The 20,633-nt window shown below is 35.8% G+C and overlaps 1 protein-coding gene across 1 annotated transcript in view; it reads right to left on the bottom strand.

Annotated features, from left to right (window-relative positions):
- The window catches only part of RALGAPA1 (Ral GTPase activating protein catalytic subunit alpha 1), a 139,879-nt gene that overhangs the window by 84,783 nt on the left and 34,463 nt on the right, over positions 1-20,633 (bottom strand). Inside the window, 6 exon segments of the mRNA XM_075753973.1 lie at positions 1,378-2,946; positions 9,214-9,354; positions 13,759-13,920; positions 16,244-16,481; positions 17,238-17,367; positions 18,594-18,742. Coding sequence (XP_075610088.1) covers positions 1,378-2,946; positions 9,214-9,354; positions 13,759-13,920; positions 16,244-16,481; positions 17,238-17,367; positions 18,594-18,742 — 2,389 coding nt within the window.

Here is a 20,633-nt window from a genome sequence, read left to right as displayed (position 1 = left end):
TGGTATGGTTCAATGGTTATGAACAATTAATTAAGTTCACCCATTTATCAGCGTTATATTCTTGATATAACTATACTGTTCATATTTAACTGTGGCTGTTTACACCTGATTTCATGATCTTCACCTTTAAAGTCTTTAAGTATTCCAGTTCATGTTTTCTCTGTAAGAAATTTTCCCAGTGCCATCTCTCGTGAGACCACAGTGTAGTTCATCCTAATAATGAGGCTCTGTTAAATGTTACAGATTTCAAATAAAGGTACTTCCACAATTTAGTGCTTTCTAGATATCTTTTTCAAAAGTCTAGATTTTGCAGAGAAGCAAATGGCTTTTTTGAGACCATGTCAGTCAGGCTCTCATGGTGCTATGCTTACAAAGACTGCCCTCAGGTGGCATTAACATCTCGATGCAGGATGCATTATAGAATCCTCTGTTAATCATGCCAGCATAACAACGGGAAAAAGGAAAACCTACATTACTGCTGAAAATTAATTTATTGTTCATTTAAGGCTATGTGAACTAGACAATGGATATTTGAGTGCCAGCCTTCTTTTTGATCAGTCCACAGAGGTCTCACTTAGCAGGAGAAAGACTATCATGAGACCTTCATGAAACATCCATGATTCCCAGAAAAAGAAAAGCAATGAAAGATGTTGCCAAGATGTAACTGCATCCATTTTGATGAATGAATACAGAAAGGCCTACAGCACGTTTTGAAAAAGACTCAAACAAAACCTTATTGTTAGACTCACAGAGAACTGTCATAACGAAATCATTCCAGTAACAGATTTCTGTTTAAGACTGTGTTTTAAAAGTTATCTAAACTGACCTCCAAATGTAAATTGAGGGGCTTTTTTGTTTTGGAGGAGGAAAAGGAGGAAGAGGAGGAGGAGGAAGAAGAAAACACACTAAATGAACCAGAAACACAATTAGTTCAACCTAGCTGGTCAAGAGCCAGGTCCTTCTGACAAACAAACTATGCTCAGAGTAGAACAGCACATTCTGAGAAAATACGCATATGCCAATCATTCAGTAGGCTGTGTTTTATGGCTCTGCATGGTAGATGAAAATTCAAAGCTCTCAAGGCTTAATCCTTTGTTAGGTCATTTACTGTCTCTTCCTCTTCCCTAACCTGATGGTCTTCAGCAGCAAAGAGGTTCAACAAAATATCTTGAAAAGGGAAATTAGTAATTTAAAGTATGTAAAAGTAACTTATGCTGGGAGAAAAATCAGCTGGCTGTAGGCGCATGCATAACCAAACAGGGAAAGCAGTGATCATCCCAAAGCCTTTTGATTGCTTATCAGAGCTTGCTTCAGTTGCATTAAGCCAAACTGGTGCTGCCTTTCTCCTTTTGCGCTCTGCACACTGTTAGTGCTCACCTGCAGCTTTCCTTCCAAAATAGCCCATTACATGACTGTACAGATCCCTCAGTGGAGCCTCTGCTGGCATTCTGTTCTGCCTCTGTGGGGAAACATTTGCCTTCGGCTTCGAAAGAGCATGTACAACAGTTTTATAAACACCACCCAGGGAGCCCTGCTGTTGTGCTGACTCCTGACCTGATGCTCTAAAAGCACTACGATTATGGAACTGATTAACTGCAATACCTTCTTTTTGCAACATGGCTGCTTGAGTTTCTGTAGATTCCTTAATTTGCTTGCTGCCAGCTGAAGCAGCATTGATTGCATCTAGAGGTCTATATATTCCAGGTCTAACCAGCTCCGTGACAGCTGATGAGCTGGTGTTCGCACTGGTACTGCTGGTGCTGGTACCACTACCGCTACTACTGAAGCCACTGAGTTTACGAAGTCGTGCTTTCCAAGCGGCCTCTTTGCTCTCAAGAGGATTGTAAAATTGAACCGATTCTGTAGATGGCCTAAAAGTAACATGAACGCTATTTCTTTTTTTAGTCGTTATTTTCATGATTTTGGCCCTATGAGTTACGGTTTCAGATATACTCCTTTTAGTTGGTGACAGTTTGTTTGTGCCTGTGATGTGAGGCATTTGAGGGTTAACTTCTGCTTTAGGAAGACTTTTCTTTGCATGCATAACACGTGAGTTGGTTACTTTTTCATTAAACTGGGCGCTTTTATGCTTTTCAGCTACCGCTGCTTCCACAACTAAATCTACGTCAGCTTCAGTGGCAGCTTGCCTGTACAGGTATCTCTTCCCTTCTTTGCTGCTAGGACTACTTGACTCACGACCAAACATGCTTTCATATTGTTTATCAATATTTAACTGTCTGGCTTTATCGAGCGCTTGATTTCTTGTAAAAATGTCTACTTGAGAAGGTGCAATATTACTTATAAAGCCACTTTGGTTTTGTTCTAGGTGCAGCTCTGAGTTATCGGCTCTTTCTGTAACAGTGATGCTATTCGTGCATTGACCGCTCTGATCTCTATTTTCTAATCCATCCAGTGGTAATCTATTGTTCCTATTTACTGATGTATCAACTTCGTGAGCAGAAGCCTCACATTTATCTATCTCAAAGTTACCGCAAAGTTCTTCTTTTTCTTTAAGATATTCTCTCAGAGAGGAAAGGAGATCATCTTCACCTTCAAGGTCAACATATTGGTTTTGTTCAAAGGCTGTGTTTGCAAATTCTACCGGCCCTATTAAATGACAAAGATGGTCATAAATACTATCCCCAACTTCCAAGGAGGACTCTCTGCTATTTGTATCAGTGATATGGCTTTCAGTGGATCTATGCATTGAAGAGGTCTCAGTGGAACTCTGTAAGCTTGGAGCATGATGGGATGAACTGTCAATGACAGGAACTGCACCTTTGGCTCGTTCAACTGCGAATGGTTCCAGGATGTCAGAGGTGCTGCTGCTTCGTGGCAGTGGCTGTTCCTCATTTAATGCACCAAAAACTTCACTTGGAGCATCCTCACTCTGTGAAAAATGTCTGACTCGAGGTGGACGTGGAAGAATTTGAGCATCGTCAATGTCTGTAGGAAAAAAGTATATGTAACATGCACTAAAATTTACATACAGGGACAATATTTATTTACCACTACATCCTAATTACGTGACTTTAAAAGCCAGGAAAGTCCAGAGCCTTGTTTTCTTAAGTACAACAAAAATACTTTTTCCAGTACAGAGTGTTAAAAACACACGCACATAATATCCAGTACAGAATGTAATATAAATGAGTTAGACCATCAGAACACAGTTTTAAATGTTAACATGCATGAGAACAAACAGTGAGACCATGGAACATTTGGAAATACAGTTAAAGCTAGGGCTGTGCCAATAAGTTCAATAATTCAACCAGTATTATTCCAGCTAGCTCATTCAGGAAATGGTTACCTGGAATACAAATTAGCTTAACAGCAGTACCCTGCATGGAATTTACATCTTCAGAAAAAAAATGCACAACTCCAAAGAGGACAAGTAAGTTTTCTGGAAAATTAGAATTGTCTATTGAAGTGGCAAGCTATTACTTTTTCATAACTTGTACAAATATATATATATAAATTATTATATAAACTATCAGAAAGACTACTATTATACAATTATGAATATTATGGTATATGTAATATAGCGTACACCTAAAGACTAAAGCTTTTAAATGACAGGGAAGAGCTGGCCCTATACAGAAAAGATGACTATATATAATGGATAATTTAAAGATATACGCTTTTTCCCTAGAAGGATGTTTTGTCTCATCTTCAAAATGTGAAACTAAATACTTAATGGAGGCTTACCTCCCGCTCTTCTTCCAGTTTTACTCAAGCAAATGTGACATTTCTGAGAACTACCAAATTAAGGACTCCGCTACTGAAAACATCCTGCAGCCTCCCAACAGCTAACATTAGAGTAAACCCACTTTTGTTTATGAAAAGACCAGAGGATTTGTTATGACCATTTAAATTAGTGGTTCCTTGTCTCTGTTGAGACTGCTAATACTTTAGCATCAGTACAAACGAGAGTTAACTGTAATGAAAGCTGCAGTTCCAACATGGATCACCCAGGAATTGTACAGAAGTATCTTCAGCCCACTTCACATCATCCACCAAAATAAAAAACCTTCACGATCCTCTTCAGATTTCCTTATAAGAACACTATGTACTATCAAATTACCGGTGTAGGCAAGACTAAGTATCTCTTACAGACAATTCCATTAATTGCAAGAATTCACGCTATCCCTTGCAGTCTTTTTATGGGATAGGCACTTGAACAGTAAGGTAAAAAAAACTTTCTCAATTTTCCATTGGTTTCTTTTTGATAGAATCCTTTATTCTTCAGATTTATTTTTACTACCTACCACTTAAAAAGTTGTAGATATGCTTTTAAAATCAGGAATAACAATAAAGAGCTTAAATGAACACCAGTAAGAGTTACTTGCCACAATAAACAGACTTACCTTGTTCTGTCTAGAGGGTTTATGTCCAGGTCAATTTACTTAAGATCAGCACAAAATTTAAGCCTCTTTCCCTCCCCTAAATCTGATGTGCTACTGCCAAAATAAAGAAACTATGCTGAACTCATTTAAAAATATTTCAAATTGTTACTTCATGGATCTCTATACCTATTTCAGTAACATTTAATAATGATAATCTGAAGTCACCTTAAAAACCTGTTTTAAAGTGCTCATGCATTTCTGACAGTGTTAGAGCTGGAGCTGAACTTTCTCACATTTTCCTTCTGAGCAAAGGATATAAAATGGGGGAATGAGACACATCTGTACTTAACTAAACATATGTGTTGGAAGAAGATGAAAAGTGGTATTCTGTGCTCAATTTTTCAGAGAAGTTAAAATTTTAAAATTAAAGTTTGATCTGATACAAAGTTTAGTGAACTGTAAAGAAGCTTATTAGACAGGAATCAGACAGGTCTATAATAGAAAAAGAAAGTAGACATCCGAGCTATTTCAGAAAATAAACACGAACTGAAAATCATCGTATGTGGCACAATTTATTATCCCTTTCCTCTCTCTTCAGCTTTGATAAGCAACATATCTCTCATCATTGTTCTTGTTCAACTTATTACTAATTATATGAATTGGCACCCTCTGAAATGAATGGTGTCTCTAGTTGGAACTGTTACTTCAAACTCTATATTGACTTAGGTAGAGATTAACACAGGTTATGCTTATCTAGTCTCAAAGCTATTTCTTACAGCTGCAAAGAAAGAACCATAGGATTCAGTCAAAAATATGTATGATAATGTTACATATGAGATTAATATATGTAACTATGATACACCAGTCTCACCTTGAGCCCTCAATATGCATCTTTCGTACCTTTTATAAACTCAAGCTTATTTAAAGCAGCAGCCTGAGGATTGAATACTGTGCATGCATGCAGTGATTATGATTTTCTAGGATGTTAAAAATTACTGGATGGAGAACTCCAAATGCACGCTAAGCAGCTCCAGCCATTGAAATAAATTCAGCCAGATTTATTTCAATGTTGATCCAGTATTAATTTTAGGGGCTCACATATACATGACTAGCACACACAAGTCCACAAACATTTTCAAACAAACGTGTAGTGCTTGTGCCAATAGAGATTTCAATTTTGTAGAACAGAGGAAGAAATTAAGGAAATTAAAAATACACTGTTATTGCAATATCAGCACTGAAAATACAGACAATGTTTAAAAACCCAAACAGCTCCTTCACAACCAGGGCTCAGCCTTGCACACAGGCATACAGTCAAATTGGGACACCATCAATTCCTAAGGAGTTTTCACTAACTACCTTGCACTTGTGCGCCTGAAGGCTGTGTATCTGACACACTGCATGTACTTAGGAGAAACACTGGCCTGGTTCCTAATATGTTACAGTGAGGAAGAGTTTGAAATTGGTAGTTCTAGGCAATCTCACCCAACCACAACTCTTCTTAAATCAACCTTACTTCTGCTAGAAGGCAGAAAAAAAAGGTAGTTTTTCAGTATCAAGTGGGAGATAGATACGCTAAAATACAAACTCATGGAAAGAAGCACTCTGGCAAGACAGCATGAGTGCGAGGAGAAGATTCCCACATAATGTTGGGACAGGATTCTATTTCACCACAGAAAGTTAGTTCAGAAAGTGGAGAAAAAATAACATGTTTTGTTTCTCAGGTTTCATTTCGACTCTTTTAGAAGAACACACTCATGGTGTGAGTTTCTGGGATTAAAGAATAATTACAGCCATATTGATATTACACTTATGATTTTTTTATATTTCGTCTTGATGATTACTTACTGATTAGGGAGCAAGGTTGTAAAGGCATAATACATGTCTCCCTTTCATGTTAATACTTCCTTTGATTCTTTCAGTCCCACTGGATAAGGAAAAAGCTCTCACCTGCAAGTCGTTAGTCTGCCATCGTGGCCCATTGCTTCCAGGAATCTTGTCTACATCTCACTGACACTTTTTTTCACAAGCAGTCTCGTACCTGAAAATCCTCAACAGTTTCAGGAATGAATGGTTATTTTGATAGTTACCCTGTAAACGTCTAAGACTGGATTTCCTATGATTCTAACAGGTTAAAAGAAAAGTTCTTTTTAAAAATATTGCAGGATTGCAATAATTGCACTATACCAAATCACTTTACTAATTAAACATCTTAAAAAATATATCTCCACTTCCACTTTCTGGATCCTATTTGAAAAGTTGCAAATATTCTGCACATGGAAATACAGCATAACTTAGAAACTACATGGAGGAATTACAATCTTAGGAAAAGCATCCTCTATGCTGCTAGATGACTAGATGTCAATATTGAGCTTTTGCAAGAAATTTTGTTAGCCTACTAACTGATCTTCAAGCAGAAACATTATGTCTCACTAAACAACAAATTATCATCAGGTGTTCTGCCTTACTCTTGAAAATTAATATACTGTACTGTACGTAAGGCAAAGGTTTTGGCGTAAATGCTTTCTTTTGGACTGTCAAGATTCACCAGCGTTCAGTGAGTCAATCTTTCAATGAGGCGCTTCACAGCTAAAAAAGAGCTGAATACTACTTCAGAAAACTTAAGATTAGGGCACCCTATTCTTTTGGAATCATTTGAAATACCCTCTCCTTTGAGTTGTGCTGGATCTGAAAGTCAGTTTGAATAACAAGGATATTCATATAATCATGAAATAAGAGGAAGGGCTGTCACAGCTAGCTAAACATCATTCATTACCTAAAGTGCGCTTATGATAGAAACAATTTGATTACTTCTGAAGTTACATGCTGTACATCTGGACACAGGTGGCTTTCAGAAAAGAATATATTTACTGTAAGAAGAAAAGGCAAGGAAAATGATAAATCTCCATGTTTAAAAAAAAAAAAGGAAGGGGAGAGAGAGCAATAAAAAAATGCATAAAATTAAGAGAGCAAAGTGCACTCTGATCCAGTGGATAGTTTTTCATTTACTCTGCTACTTCCCTGTCAACAATCTTAATGGCTTGCTTTTCTTCACTACAGGTTTTTAGTTTTCTGGCAATGATCAAGATTCTTGGGCACATCATGAAGCTGTTTCAACACCCATCTGTTTGAGAAGACATCAAAGCCAGGAAGCGCCTAGGATTTTTTCTATGTTAGAAGTGCAAAGGTCTGTAAAATTGTTTCACTTTTAAGAATTACATTGTTTGTGTAGTTTTTGGATGAGTATTAACAGAAAAAATAATAGCAAGAGAGCCATCAGGTTTGGGACACATTAGAAGATGCAAGCCAGGACTCTTCTGAAACATGGATGATAAAATTGACTGCAAAAGCACTTTTACCTTAAGACAGGATAATTAAATATTAGTTATTATATGACAAAATAATTTTTCACTGTGAAAGCTCATTCCCTTCTGCAGGTGCTTTTAAGGTCTTCATTAAGAATTCACTATTTCCAACAATGTGATGGCCAGGCAAGATCTATTTCCTAATAGGTTGTTCATGTATCATTCCTATAAAACCCCTTACCTTCTAAGTTCTAATAATTCAAATCTTAGAAGAGATATCCTTTGCACTCATGTTTATTAATTTATTACATATAATTTGTATTTTATTATTCTTAGTTTATGGTGTCAAGATTTGCATTCAAATACTTTATAATTTTTCATTGTGAAAGTCTAGTCTCCCTAGAGTGGGTTCCTTGAACTTTTCCAGATTCTCCATTTATGTTTTCGGATTGAATACTAAGGCACCAAGTTTCTGTTTCACAACAGGATGATTTAATTTTGGACACATAACAAAATACAATTATGAAAATACAGTTCTTGATACTTCTTGGGTGACAAAGGCCGGCAGGAGAGACAGAAAAGGAAAAAAAAAAAGAACGTATCTTCCCTAAAAAATTACTGCCATTAAGTCCTTATATTTGTACACAGTTTTGACTATGTATATATAGTCCTTCCACTCTGCTTTTTTTTTTTTTTCACTCATTCAGACAAAGGCATAATATGATTGTCAGCCTTAACACAATACTAATTTACACCTATGTAATAGCTGAAGCATAGGAAAAAAATTTAACATTATCTGTAAACTTTCATGTATGCATTTTTAAAGTCTGTGCTAATTCTAATTGTCAAACCTATTTGTTCAAAGAAAATTATCCAAAAAAAGCTACTGTCAGACTTCTAGCCAACTACTCTGCTGGACCAAACACAACATTGAGGAAAACTACAAGTCTGTAAAAAATTGATCATTTGGAAAACAAAATCAAAACACAGCACTTCAGAATTCCAACCTGTACAGATTTGTTAATGTTTTTCTATATTAATGAAAAACAGGCATACTGTAAAGTGTTATTATATGATACCATACACTTCAGTCATTCTTTTTTCATGGAAGCTAAAGTATATCATTATCATGGCTATCCACATAACATCTATGACACTGAATTCAAAAATTGACGTAGAAAGATGTAAATGGCAAATCAAAGTAAAATTATGTTCTTCCTTTCCCTCCCTCACCACAAATGAAAACTTTAGATTAGTTGTACTCTCTGGCAGACAGATGCTATTTTACTGCTCACCAATAAACTGAAGAAGCCAGAAATTTCTCTAATTTTCACTTTTATGATAGTAAACATTGGCACAGCACTAACTTCTAACAGTTCCAGAATGAATTGCAAAACAGCATGGTATTTTACATAACTCAAAATATTCATTCTTAATCTCTTCCCCTCTCCCCCCATCCCCCAAGTATTTTTACTTTTTAAAATTTAATGATTTAGCAGAATTTGAAAGCAGAAGGTTTAAAAAAGTGATAAAGGGGGTGCAGAAATTAGCAGAGGTGGCACTACCTGAAAGCTCATCAGAAAGGGGAGTGAGAACAATATCAGGCAAGAAGGGTTTGGAAGTATGGATCAGAACAGGAGCACTTTTAGCACTGCGTATATAGGCCGATGGCAGAGCACATTCACCAATGGATCGGCTTCTCATGGCTTTAAAAAGGAAAAGAAAGAAGTGGGGAAGGAAAAAAGAAGAGTGACTATAATGAAAGGCTTGTGTCACAGAAAAAGCAGCAACAGAGAAAACAAAGATAAAAAGGAAGAAAATTCAAAAATTAAAACATTTCAGCACGGCAAATATTGGCAGAGCTGTAAGAAAGAAAAAAATCAGTGGACACATAAGACATTTTGAGTTTTTAACTTTTATGTAAAGCAGCAACAATGCCTTTATTATGACGATTACAGAGATTTTGCATTCAAAACCAAGAAACTAATTAACACTTTTTTTTCCCATTGCATCAGGGGTTGAAAAATCAAAGTTAAAGTTGCTTCACAAGCACTCAGAACTTGAAATGTTTTAACAGAAAAAGTAACTTACACTACATTTGCATTTTTCTAGTTTCCTTTGGTTTCTCCTGAAAAAGCATCTCTGAGTTTTACACATACCCATACTCTCGAATTCATGATTCTCCAAAAGAGATTCAAAAGTATAAGGAGAAAATGACCACTTCTGTGTGGAGAAATTTGCAATACAACTTGTTATAGATCCACATTAAAAATGAAGTCACTGAAGTGAAATGGTTTGACAACAAAAAGCATTAGACTGTTTCTTATCCATAGGGTCTGGCTTTTAATTGATACTGGATAAATCTTGCTAAACTGATCCTAATTCACCGTTTCATATCTCATATGCTGCCAACAGTTCTACAGAATGGAAAACTCACATAAGAATCATGGTATCAGGATCAAGGTTGTATCTGCAGCTTTTCTAACAGATTTAAAATGTATCTTTATGACATGATTTCCTTTGTCAGAGTAAGACATAGCAAAAACTGATACTGCATTCAATTTCAAAGTACACTTGAAAAAGTAATATTCATTGTTTAAAGTGGCTTCCTTTCCAAACTGTTGCAAATTTGATAACTTGTTTTTAAAATAGTTGTTGACAAACTTCTCTTAAGGAAATGTCATTGCATTTTACATAAATATTGTCAGTACAATATTTAATCAGTCTTTGAACTTTTCAATATAAATTTTCAAAACATCATGGAATATGGACTTAGAACCTTGGTGGTCCTGATCTGTATGGGAATCAGAAGTACAGGAATGGAGTGCAGTGAAAGTTGAGCACATCACACTTCTAAATCAGGTTAAAGAATTGTCCCTAACAGCAACATGCAGATAACTTGGGTAGGTCAATGTACATAGAGCAGAAGACACATTTGACAAATGCAGCACAACTTAAGCGGAGTCTTAACATCAGTTTGAAAAAACAATTCAGAAAGACAGATGTTTTAAGACTGAAGTCCTTCTCTATTCAACTTAGTTTATAAGACAGAAACTTTTTTTTTTTAAAAGGCAATTATGTGTAAGGCTTTAACATCTCCAAGAGATACAACAATAAAATTCAGGATACGGTGATAGTTAGATGCATTACATTCATCATTGTGCATCTTAATGTAGGCAAGAGAACAAATACCAAGATACATAGTAAATCTTAAGGTTTTTTTCCAACATAAATGATTCTATGATTCTAAATAAACCAAGCTTTTGAGATTGGATACTCTGTTGATTACAAATCTTGACATAAAGTGTCCCTTGCAATTTGACTGGATCTCTTCCACCATATTACACTGATACTAGTAAGGGAAAGCAGAACAACCGATTTACAGTTTGGAAGGTGGAAATTTTACAGAAACTTTTGAAGGGAAAATTGCAGGGTATTATTATTGAAAGCAAAATTAACTTTGAGATGCTGTAAAAGGAAAATGCGATCTCAATGAATTATTATTTTAAATAATATGTGCCACATTCAATTAAGCAGCTAAGTAGAGGCAGACTTAGTACCAGAACGTGGACTAAATATTTGACAGTTTATAACCTTCCGCTGCTGTCTACAGACAAAAGCAGAACAACAGATTAGTAAATTCTTTCTGATCCAATATTTTTATAGGACTACAGTCTGCTGCCTAAGCCATAAATTCTGTATCTAGACCTAGAGAAGATTTTTCAACCCATATGCATATCATGTTTAAAGGCCCTTTTCCAAAAATTACTTTACATAAGTTCAGGCTAAAAATGTACACATTGCACATCAGAAAAGCTGTGATTTTTATTTGAGTAACACACACACAAATTTGGTGCGGCAATAAATGTGTACTGGCATGATGATGGGTCAAAAAAGAGAGGTGCACGGATGTACACAAAATGTGTACAACATAAAACAGATGAAAAAGAAACCCCAGCTTTTTCTTACCATAAAATATTCAACATGCACATCACCCCTACTCAGATATAAAGAATATATTACTCACAATCAAAGGAAATATATTACACGTCAGATATCACACAACATATTTGAGGTCTGACTCAACTCCAGACTTAGCTTGTGGAGCTAATGTTAAGCTGAAGGAGAAGATCTGACCAGCAAAATGTTCTATAGTACATTTTAGTTATTGTGACTATAAACCGGGTTTTTTATTACGTGACCCTGTGTTAACCAGCACAGATTAAGAAGCATCAGAACAGCTCTCTTAGCAGACCTGAGAGACAGTAAGAAGCAACTGTTTGCAGACAGTTAAGACATAGGTTTTTGTAACATATTCTTCATTAACATTTTAATAAACTGAAGAGTTTGAGATTCTGGCTCTGGCAACTCTTTTTTGGGCTTTTCATCTTTTAAAATCATCCTACTAATGCTGTGATGCTTGTCCATAGATAGTATGCTACAATACGAATAGAGCTGAAATTTTAACTGGTTACAGTAATACAAACTTGGCTTATTAATATCAAATATGTAAGATAATTGGAGGAAAGGAACAAAACCATGAAAGCTAAAGTACAGTGAAACTAAAATCAGATTAGTTTCCTGCTAACCAGGTCAATATATAGCTTGATTAGGATAAATTTCAGTCATTTTAGGGCTAACATCATATAAATAGCCATCTTTCAAACAGCAGCAAAACAAAACCATTAATAAATTGACCAAACAACATAACCTTCTGACAGAATATCTGAAATATTAACAATTTGGGAAGGAGAAATTTTAACATGAGCTTTACCTTGTTAAGACAATTAAGATTTAAAACAAAAACACTGCAACAGTTAAACACAGACTACTGAGAAGCAGAAATTACATTTAAAGTATCTGTGATCCGTAAAGAAAACTTTAGGCAAACTAAAAGCTGCCAGCATGAGATACATGAAAAGCTGCGTAGCATTTGAATGCATGAAAAAGACAGGAAATTTCGGAGTACTGACTTCATTTTCTCACGTGTCTGTACTGCTTATAGAACAATCAACTCTCCCACACCAACAAAAGCCCTTAGGTAATACGAGAAAACAAATTTTTTAAATGGAGTAATAGAATGCTGAAGAATATTAAAATAAAAACTTAAAAATATTAATTGCAAATATTTCTGAAAAGCTAACACAATTATATATTCAACTGCCAATATACATCCCCAGTTTCTAAAACTGTGTCAGAATGTACCTGCTTCCAAAAAGTATCAGTGAAGCAACAACACACAATGACCGAAGCCACTACTACTACTACAGAGATAGTAAAAAAAGCAAGACATATTCCTTAAAAGGTTCCTCTTTTAAATAAAAGAGTAAAATCAGCTTAATTTTCCTTCACATAAGGGATAGCACTCATATCATCAAGATGAGAGAACAGAGTAGAGAAATTTGTAGTCCAGTTCATGTGAAGATATTCTAAACAAATCATACAAACAGAAATGAGTCTTCTTTTGAGCAATCCACCTAAAGCACTGTATAGCCTCATTCATTTCTAACACAGGAAAGAGTATCTGCAAGTAATGAAGTTGAGAAATAGATCACTTCAGAAATGGAGAATTGCATGCATCTGTGCCAATCTTTCATTAATGCAAGATTCAGGGTACAGTAAAAGACAACACATTTTATAAACTATGCAGACATATACATATTTCTCACACTTTTCTTCGTACAGTAATAAATATCATGAATATTGGAAAAATACTCAACCTATTTTGTGCACAGTTTATGAAAACACACACTTAAAAAGCATTGTATTAGCCACCTATCCATACCATTGCTCAAACAATTCCAGCTCTTTTCTCGTTCATATACATAAAACAGTATTACCTTTCCAATCCAGCTTAAGCATGTGATCAAACTTATTAAGAATTAATCCATCAACTGCATTACTTTCATTTGCAGTAACTGTAATTCTAGTAACCACAGGCTATTCAGCTACCCTCAAAGCATGTAAGGCTGCATAATTTACACATTTAACTTATTATTAAAGACAGTATACTTTTGTAGAAAGAAGTTATCCACGTTGCTACCTAAGTTGGTTATTAATTCCTTACCCTTTCTCAAATATCACTTATATCAGCTTTTACAGATACGTACCAACTGTTTTCTGCCGTACTATGCTTCTTGCCTTTTCTGTTCCTGGAGAGCCAGTGGTTGTAGCACTGCGTTGTCTCATGGGTGCCTGTCCAGGCTGATCACGGCTCCAGCCTCTAGAAAAGGACTTGTCAACGGAAGATTTGGGGAATTCATGCCCAACTCCTGCAAAAATGCAATTGCAAATTTATTCACTTCTATTCTGGTATCCCCAGATATTTGTAGTTGTGTTCTTTCAAAGAGTTTTAAAGCTGGATAGCTTTAATAATATGGATTATGTTATTAAAGCAAGAATGATTTCAAAAGCTAAACAGCTCATTACTAGTTTTTAAATACATGAACCAACTCAGCCAGCATTAACACTGAGGGATACTCAAACTTTTCAGAAGTGTTGGTGTTATTAAACTATTGTGATTTTCTTTTCTGACCATTCAAGTGCAAAATTACAAGAAAATGGAGTCTACAAAGCCTGTAGCCTGATAAAATGTGTAACTATAGAAATTTTTCCTTTGTTGTTCTTCTTGGACAAGACACACAAAATCATACTTTACAGACCGTTAATATTGGGGGTGCGTGTGATCAAAATAATTTCATTACATTTGAGGAACATGAAATAAAGATAATACAATATTTTAACACAGAATACAAAAGCAAGAAAACGAGATGATGGGCTCAGAAAACAAGGCGCTCTGGAAATTCACAAAAAATACTATACTAAGATTAGGAAAAGATGGAACAAATTCAGATTTAACATTTATTTTGAAGTAAATGAAGCTCATATGAGGAGCTATCAAAAACAACTGTATGCAAAAAGAAGTGAACTAAAGAACATTTGTAAGGTATTTCCTTCTCCACATTGAACTCATAATCTAAAATTATACTTGATAAACAATTACAATCATTAAAAGGGCATCTTCTTGGAAAGTGAGCCATAGTATAACATGTTCGTTATTATTAGCAAATGAACACGGCCAAAGAAATTTGGCATAATTTGTATGGTATTTACTACTTCCAAAGCCAGATTTAACTCTGCAACTCACATTTAACAACGTAAGTGTTCTCTGGAACTCTGCTACTGAAGGCTAATACAAACTCTTCTCATGTGGCTCTGTATGGGTGATACAGATGATTCAAAATGTTTTAAAGCCTATATTCAAATAACTATATGCATTCTTATCCTACATCAGAGGGGGATTTTTTTGTGGGTTTTTTTTTTTTTTTTTTAAAAAAAACCACGTCTTTTGTAAGAAAAAGAAGAGAGCTGTGTAGTATAGGAAAACAAAAATGAATGGTCTTGAACAACCTCTCAGGGTCAACAACAGAGAAATTTATTTTTGTCCAGTTGTCACACACCAGAAGAACAAAATGAAAGTGTGAATAATGCCTCTGCCCAAGATGAGAAATTTGGAAGCATGTGAAACGTTTTTAGCAAAAACAGCCTACAGGAACATCCTCTTTAAAAGAGGGAATCCACATTGATTACTCCTCACTGACAAACTCTAGGATATTAGTAGTACCTTCCCTCAGGTTTGACTGGAGAATCAAGTGGAATACAGAGAGATTAAAAAGTAGACTAAAAATTACACTTTTTTTCCATCTCTATTACCCTAAATATAATTCTGCCTCTAACTATTAGATCTCAAAGCACTTTTTAAAGGAGAACAGTATTGCTACCCAAGTTTCACAGAAATGGAAACAAAGGCAGAAGTGATTGCTCATGGTCACATGCAGAAAGTCAGTCTCAGATATCAGAAGAGAACGCAGGTTTTGCAAATCTCAATCCAGCCCTCTATCCAGGTGGACAGACTTCTCGTCCCTTACCAAAGCCAGAACCGTACCATTATAAGCAAGTAGCCACCTCCTCTCCTCATATTATGTCCTACAGCGTATTCCCTGCATTGTTTAGGAACAAGTTTAAAAACTGGCACCAATTCTATGAATTATTAAATGTATCCTTTCTCTTAAATAGCCCAATAAGGTCACTTCAACAAAACCTGTTCTCACCATGGCGTAGTGATGAATTAGTACCCAAACAAAACTATGTTCATCTTACATTTCATCTTTAAACAACATTCACTGGATTTCAGGATCAATATTCCAATTGTGCTTGTAACAGCCACTTGCGAGCTAGGTAATTTTTACCAGATGTGTAATCTTTGTTACTTTCAAGAAGTTATGATTGGGACTCAACTATTTAATTGCTTTGATAAAAGTAGAAAGGCACAACCCACTATGGTGTAACATTTTAGGTTAAATTCAGCACACCTTTACAAACTACATTCCATATGTGTCTAACTATTTGCAGGACTGAATCTTAATGCAAGGATTTTGTGGTGGTTCTAAAAAGCAGTCTTAAAGAAACCGGGTTATTTCAGGTGATAGAGATGCCTAATTAAGTATACTGAAAAGCTAGAGCAAAATTATTCTGTGCCCAACATCTCATTACCTCAGCTCAAATTCAAACAATGTGTATACAGTGTTGTCTTACCTTTGCCTTTGTGTTTTTTCTGCTTCTGCTCACTCAGTTTATCTAATGGCAGGTCACTGAGGTCCAGGCTATACAAGTTTCTAGCTAATACTTTAGTTAGTGTCTCCATTGTGAGTGACCACTCAGTGGCCAGCTCTTCCCAATATGTCAGCGATGACATTACAGACAGCAAGTCATCCCAAAGTTCTCGAGAGATGTACACATTTAGATTCGCTTTGATCCAAGCTACTATAAGAGTCTAAAAGAATAAAGTGAGAAGAATTGGGTTCTGAACATAAGATGACAACATTCAAATGTTAACTGCTGAAAAGGAAGCTTCTGACTGCCACAGAAATTTCTGTGTAGTCCTGACATTCTTTTCCTCACCAGTACACACAGATTTTTCATGAATTATCAAGCATTATGTTAACATGGGCTTCTAACTTAGATACAGCAACAACTGGTTTAACTCATGAAAGATCTTTCAGCATCTTACAAGTTTTGCCAGAGAGTTTCGTAATACTGTTTTCGATTAGTTCTCATCACGTTTGTATCTTGTGTATCCTTTTTTTTTCCTACTAATGAATCTGGAGACTTTACAGATCCTATTTACAGAGAAGTCACCACAATAGCACCCTGCAGCTATAAACTTTGAAAGGACCTGCTACAGCTTACTGTAAGGAATAATCAGTTGGCTAGGCATGGATGGCACAGAAGGTTTTGTACTGACGTGAACTAATTTTGCAATGGAAGCAGGCCAAAACTGCACACACTGCCAGTTACCCCAACTCAACTAAAGGACAGCAATTTTTTAATTTCACAGTACCCCAATATCCACTGTCATGGTGTCATTAAATATAGGACACGTAGCCAGTTCTTTAACCCACACCATTCACATTATCTGGATAACATGATCAATGATTTAAGAGGACAAACCAGCCATCAGTGGTTGTTGCATCTAATCTCTTGGTCAAAATTAAGCTGAATTAATTAAAGTGAATTTATGTTTAATTGCCTGAAAAAGAGGTCCTGCAAGTCTTCCAGCTAAAGTGGAGTTTTTTCTTCCTTGATACTGCAAGAAAGTTTGGGGTGGTATTTTCAGCACAGATTCAGTAACCCTGAGCAGCACAAGTAGCATCTGTTCCCTGCAAAACAATATTAAACTTAGAGTTACTGTTTTGTTATACTTCTGTATAGACCAGGATACTTTCAAAGATAATAACCAAACTTGATTTGCTCAAACACATTCCAAACAGGACACAGTGATTACAAACAGCCTAACTTGGTTCTTTCAAAAGAAATTACTCCGATCTTCTTTTCACACTTGAGAGTTAGGAATCCCTGTCGCCCTCAAGTGCTATCATCTTCAATGGCCTGAAATTTAATTACATTTCCAATCTGAGGTTTTGGGGTTTTTTTTCTTTTTTTGATAGGTTTTGGCAGTGTTACATTATCATTAACATACTTCATCAATTATTTTTGTGTGGCACAATCTTTGCCATCACAGTCAAGAGTCACTTTTTTACAGTCATGTGAAATTGGGGAAGAAAACACTAATCTAGTGGAATCTGTTTTCTATTATTACTCCCAAATTTCCCAGTGGTTAGCCTTGAACTGACTCCTTATTTCTTTACAAGAGGAGACAAGCTTCATGTGACATGTAACGCCAGCTCTACTTAGCCAGAGTTCAGGAAATAGTAGTGACAGATTGACTGGAAGTCAAGTTAAAATGGAATAAGTCAGCCACTTGAAATCCCCTTGCTACTGCTTCCTTGCAATGGAGAATGGTGGCAATATACTACCTCATCAGAGACAGCTATTTAAAGGAGAGGGGGAAATAACAGAAATGAATTTGAAAGTGGGGCCTCTTGTACCTGCTAGGCACCTTAAACAGTGGAAAAGAACAAAACAGTTAAACAGTACACGGACTCCTGTACACAATTACAGATCAAGAGCAACCCACAGGTGATTACAAAAGTTATCCGTGCTTCTCTGAGGATTTTGGGTTTATTTTTAAATAAGGCTGTGAAGCTTCATATATTTTTCATGTATTAGTACTTTGACACATGAGCAAAATGGCCTGGAAAAAAGTCATCAGTAACATCTTAACAGTAGTCTGTAGCTTAGCTTACTGCTTTTTTCACTGAGGATTAAGCTGCCTCAAACTAACTAGGTGCTTACTACTGGCTTTAACAGCGCAGATAACCTCTTCCCCTGTGGTAAGTTGTCTGTGGTGTTAAAGTCCCTATATTTACTGATTTAGAGGAAGTAGTTCACATAGTCAGTACCACTCTACTGTGTTTACTACCAAGTAATTTTTCACATTTATCTTGTGAACTAATAATCTAAGATAACAGCATTAGCATTTTACCATGTCTTCTTGTCCATAGTCACTTGGACTACCATGTGACGGTAGATATTAAGAATGCGTTTACACATATCAGTGTGTTCATCCAGCAGAACTTTAATTTCATTTGCAGGTTCAAGAAAGAATATATTTGATGAATTTATTATAAAAACCTGTAAGGAGAAAAGAGTGGATGTTATGAGTTTGAAGCAGTTTAATGTTTTCAGCAATTCAGCTGATAGTAACCAGGAAGAGAAAATCTATGATTAACATAAAAGGCTGTATATATACTTCTGAGTACATGTTTAAATATAAGTTAGCTTGATGTGATGATAAAGCAACAATAATTATCTTCCTTTTCTGTCCTACGAAACTCTCTTTATCTCAACTCATGAGTTTTTCCTTTTTTTTATCCCCCGATTCTCTCTCCCATCCCACTGGGGGTGGGAGGAGTAAGCGAACGGCTGTGTGGCTGTTTTAGCTGCCTGCCGGGTTAAACTGCAACCGGCCTGTAAGCCCGCAACTAACTAGTATAATATATGCTAAACTACTTGAAATACTCCTAGAACACAGTGTGTGCTTCAGCATGACAAGGTCTGTATTATGTTCTGGGAAACTAAAGCATTCATCCCACTATGATCAGTAAGATTTACCAAAAGTAGGAAATGGGATACCTTCTCCAAAGCAGTTGACTTCAGTGGACAGTGAATTAGGGCTTTCAGAATAAAAACAATGAAAACAAGTAGGCAAGGACACTGTAGGAGTTAAAGGAGCTTCTACTGAAGTGTTGTTATATTTTTATGCAAGTTTAGGAAATATTTGAAACACAGTGAGCCCTAGATTTCCAGTTATTTATGTGTCTTTCTTAATCCACATGTACAGGAAATCATTGGTTCTACAGTTGTAACTTCTAAACTTCTAAAACTATTAGTATGCAGCTTTACATTCACTAGTCTCAACTAATGAACCTATGCTATTCTAAGTGCCTAGAAATAAGCCTATGCAAGAATTAAATAGGAAGAAAACTCAAGACAGAAGTCTTGGATTCTTGATTCACAGAAAAAGTCAAACGTGGTTCCAGCTCAGGAAACCTCTCAAATTCAGACATGGTACTCTGTTAGAACGATGTCTTGACTCCGTTTTGGGGTAAAAAAAAGTATTTGCTGGTCAAATGAACCTTTGTCTAAAAACCTTCAACATGAAGAACCTTCCAGACATTCTCATATGTGTGAACCTTAGTAATACATTGCAAATAAAGATACTTCTCTGTTTCTTTTCTCAGAAACACTTCATATTCTAAATAGTCATTTAATGCAAAGATTACGAAACTTAAATTATTGTGACATATTTGAATTTAAAAGTGGTTTCAGTTACAAAGTTTATTTCTCTATGTAACAGTGTACAGCACAATAGGAAACCCTGTTCAGGAAATCATTCAAGTTGTGGTAAAAATAATGAGTTCTACCTAGCATGGTCACCCATGGTAAAAGTGCACACGGTGGAGCGGCAAATGCACACGTCTACTGTTGCATGCACCTATTATACATAAAATGCACACATTTTACATGACCTTAAGAGCATTTCAAAGACCTTGAAATTATACACGCTTGATTTTCTATACCCCAACTCCAGTGAAGCATTTTGCTGAACATTCAAAATTAACACAATTTCTACCCTGCCAAATTTCCTAGAAGCAGTCAGAAAACTTCTGTTAGGGAAGTTCTGCAACTCTCCCATTCCTTAAAGATATCACTTAAGTAGAAAGTTGTGGTGTCTGATCAAATTTTTCAAACACTTATGTACTCATCCAATCTGTAATTCAGATAAAGATGAGAAAATATCCCTGTACACCTTATTATTCAGATTAAGAAAACCACGGGTTTGGATGTTTTGTGTGTGGTGATTAATAGTTTAAAAGAAAAAAGCTTCTAAGCATTCTCATTAAACACTTAATTAGAATAATTTGAAGACATAGCACTCAAATGAGAATTATTTTTTCTGTGATACAATGCAGAGCAGAATGCATGTCCTGATGCAAAATGAAAAGACTTTTTCACTGTTTCA

The sequence above is a fragment of the Balearica regulorum genome, chromosome 5 (genome assembly GCF_011004875.1).
Source record: "Balearica regulorum gibbericeps isolate bBalReg1 chromosome 5, bBalReg1.pri, whole genome shotgun sequence".
Lineage (NCBI taxonomy): Eukaryota > Metazoa > Chordata > Aves > Gruiformes > Gruidae > Balearica > Balearica regulorum.
The sequence above is the reverse complement of the archived record's forward strand: the minus strand, read 5'-3'. Positions and strand labels throughout refer to the sequence as shown.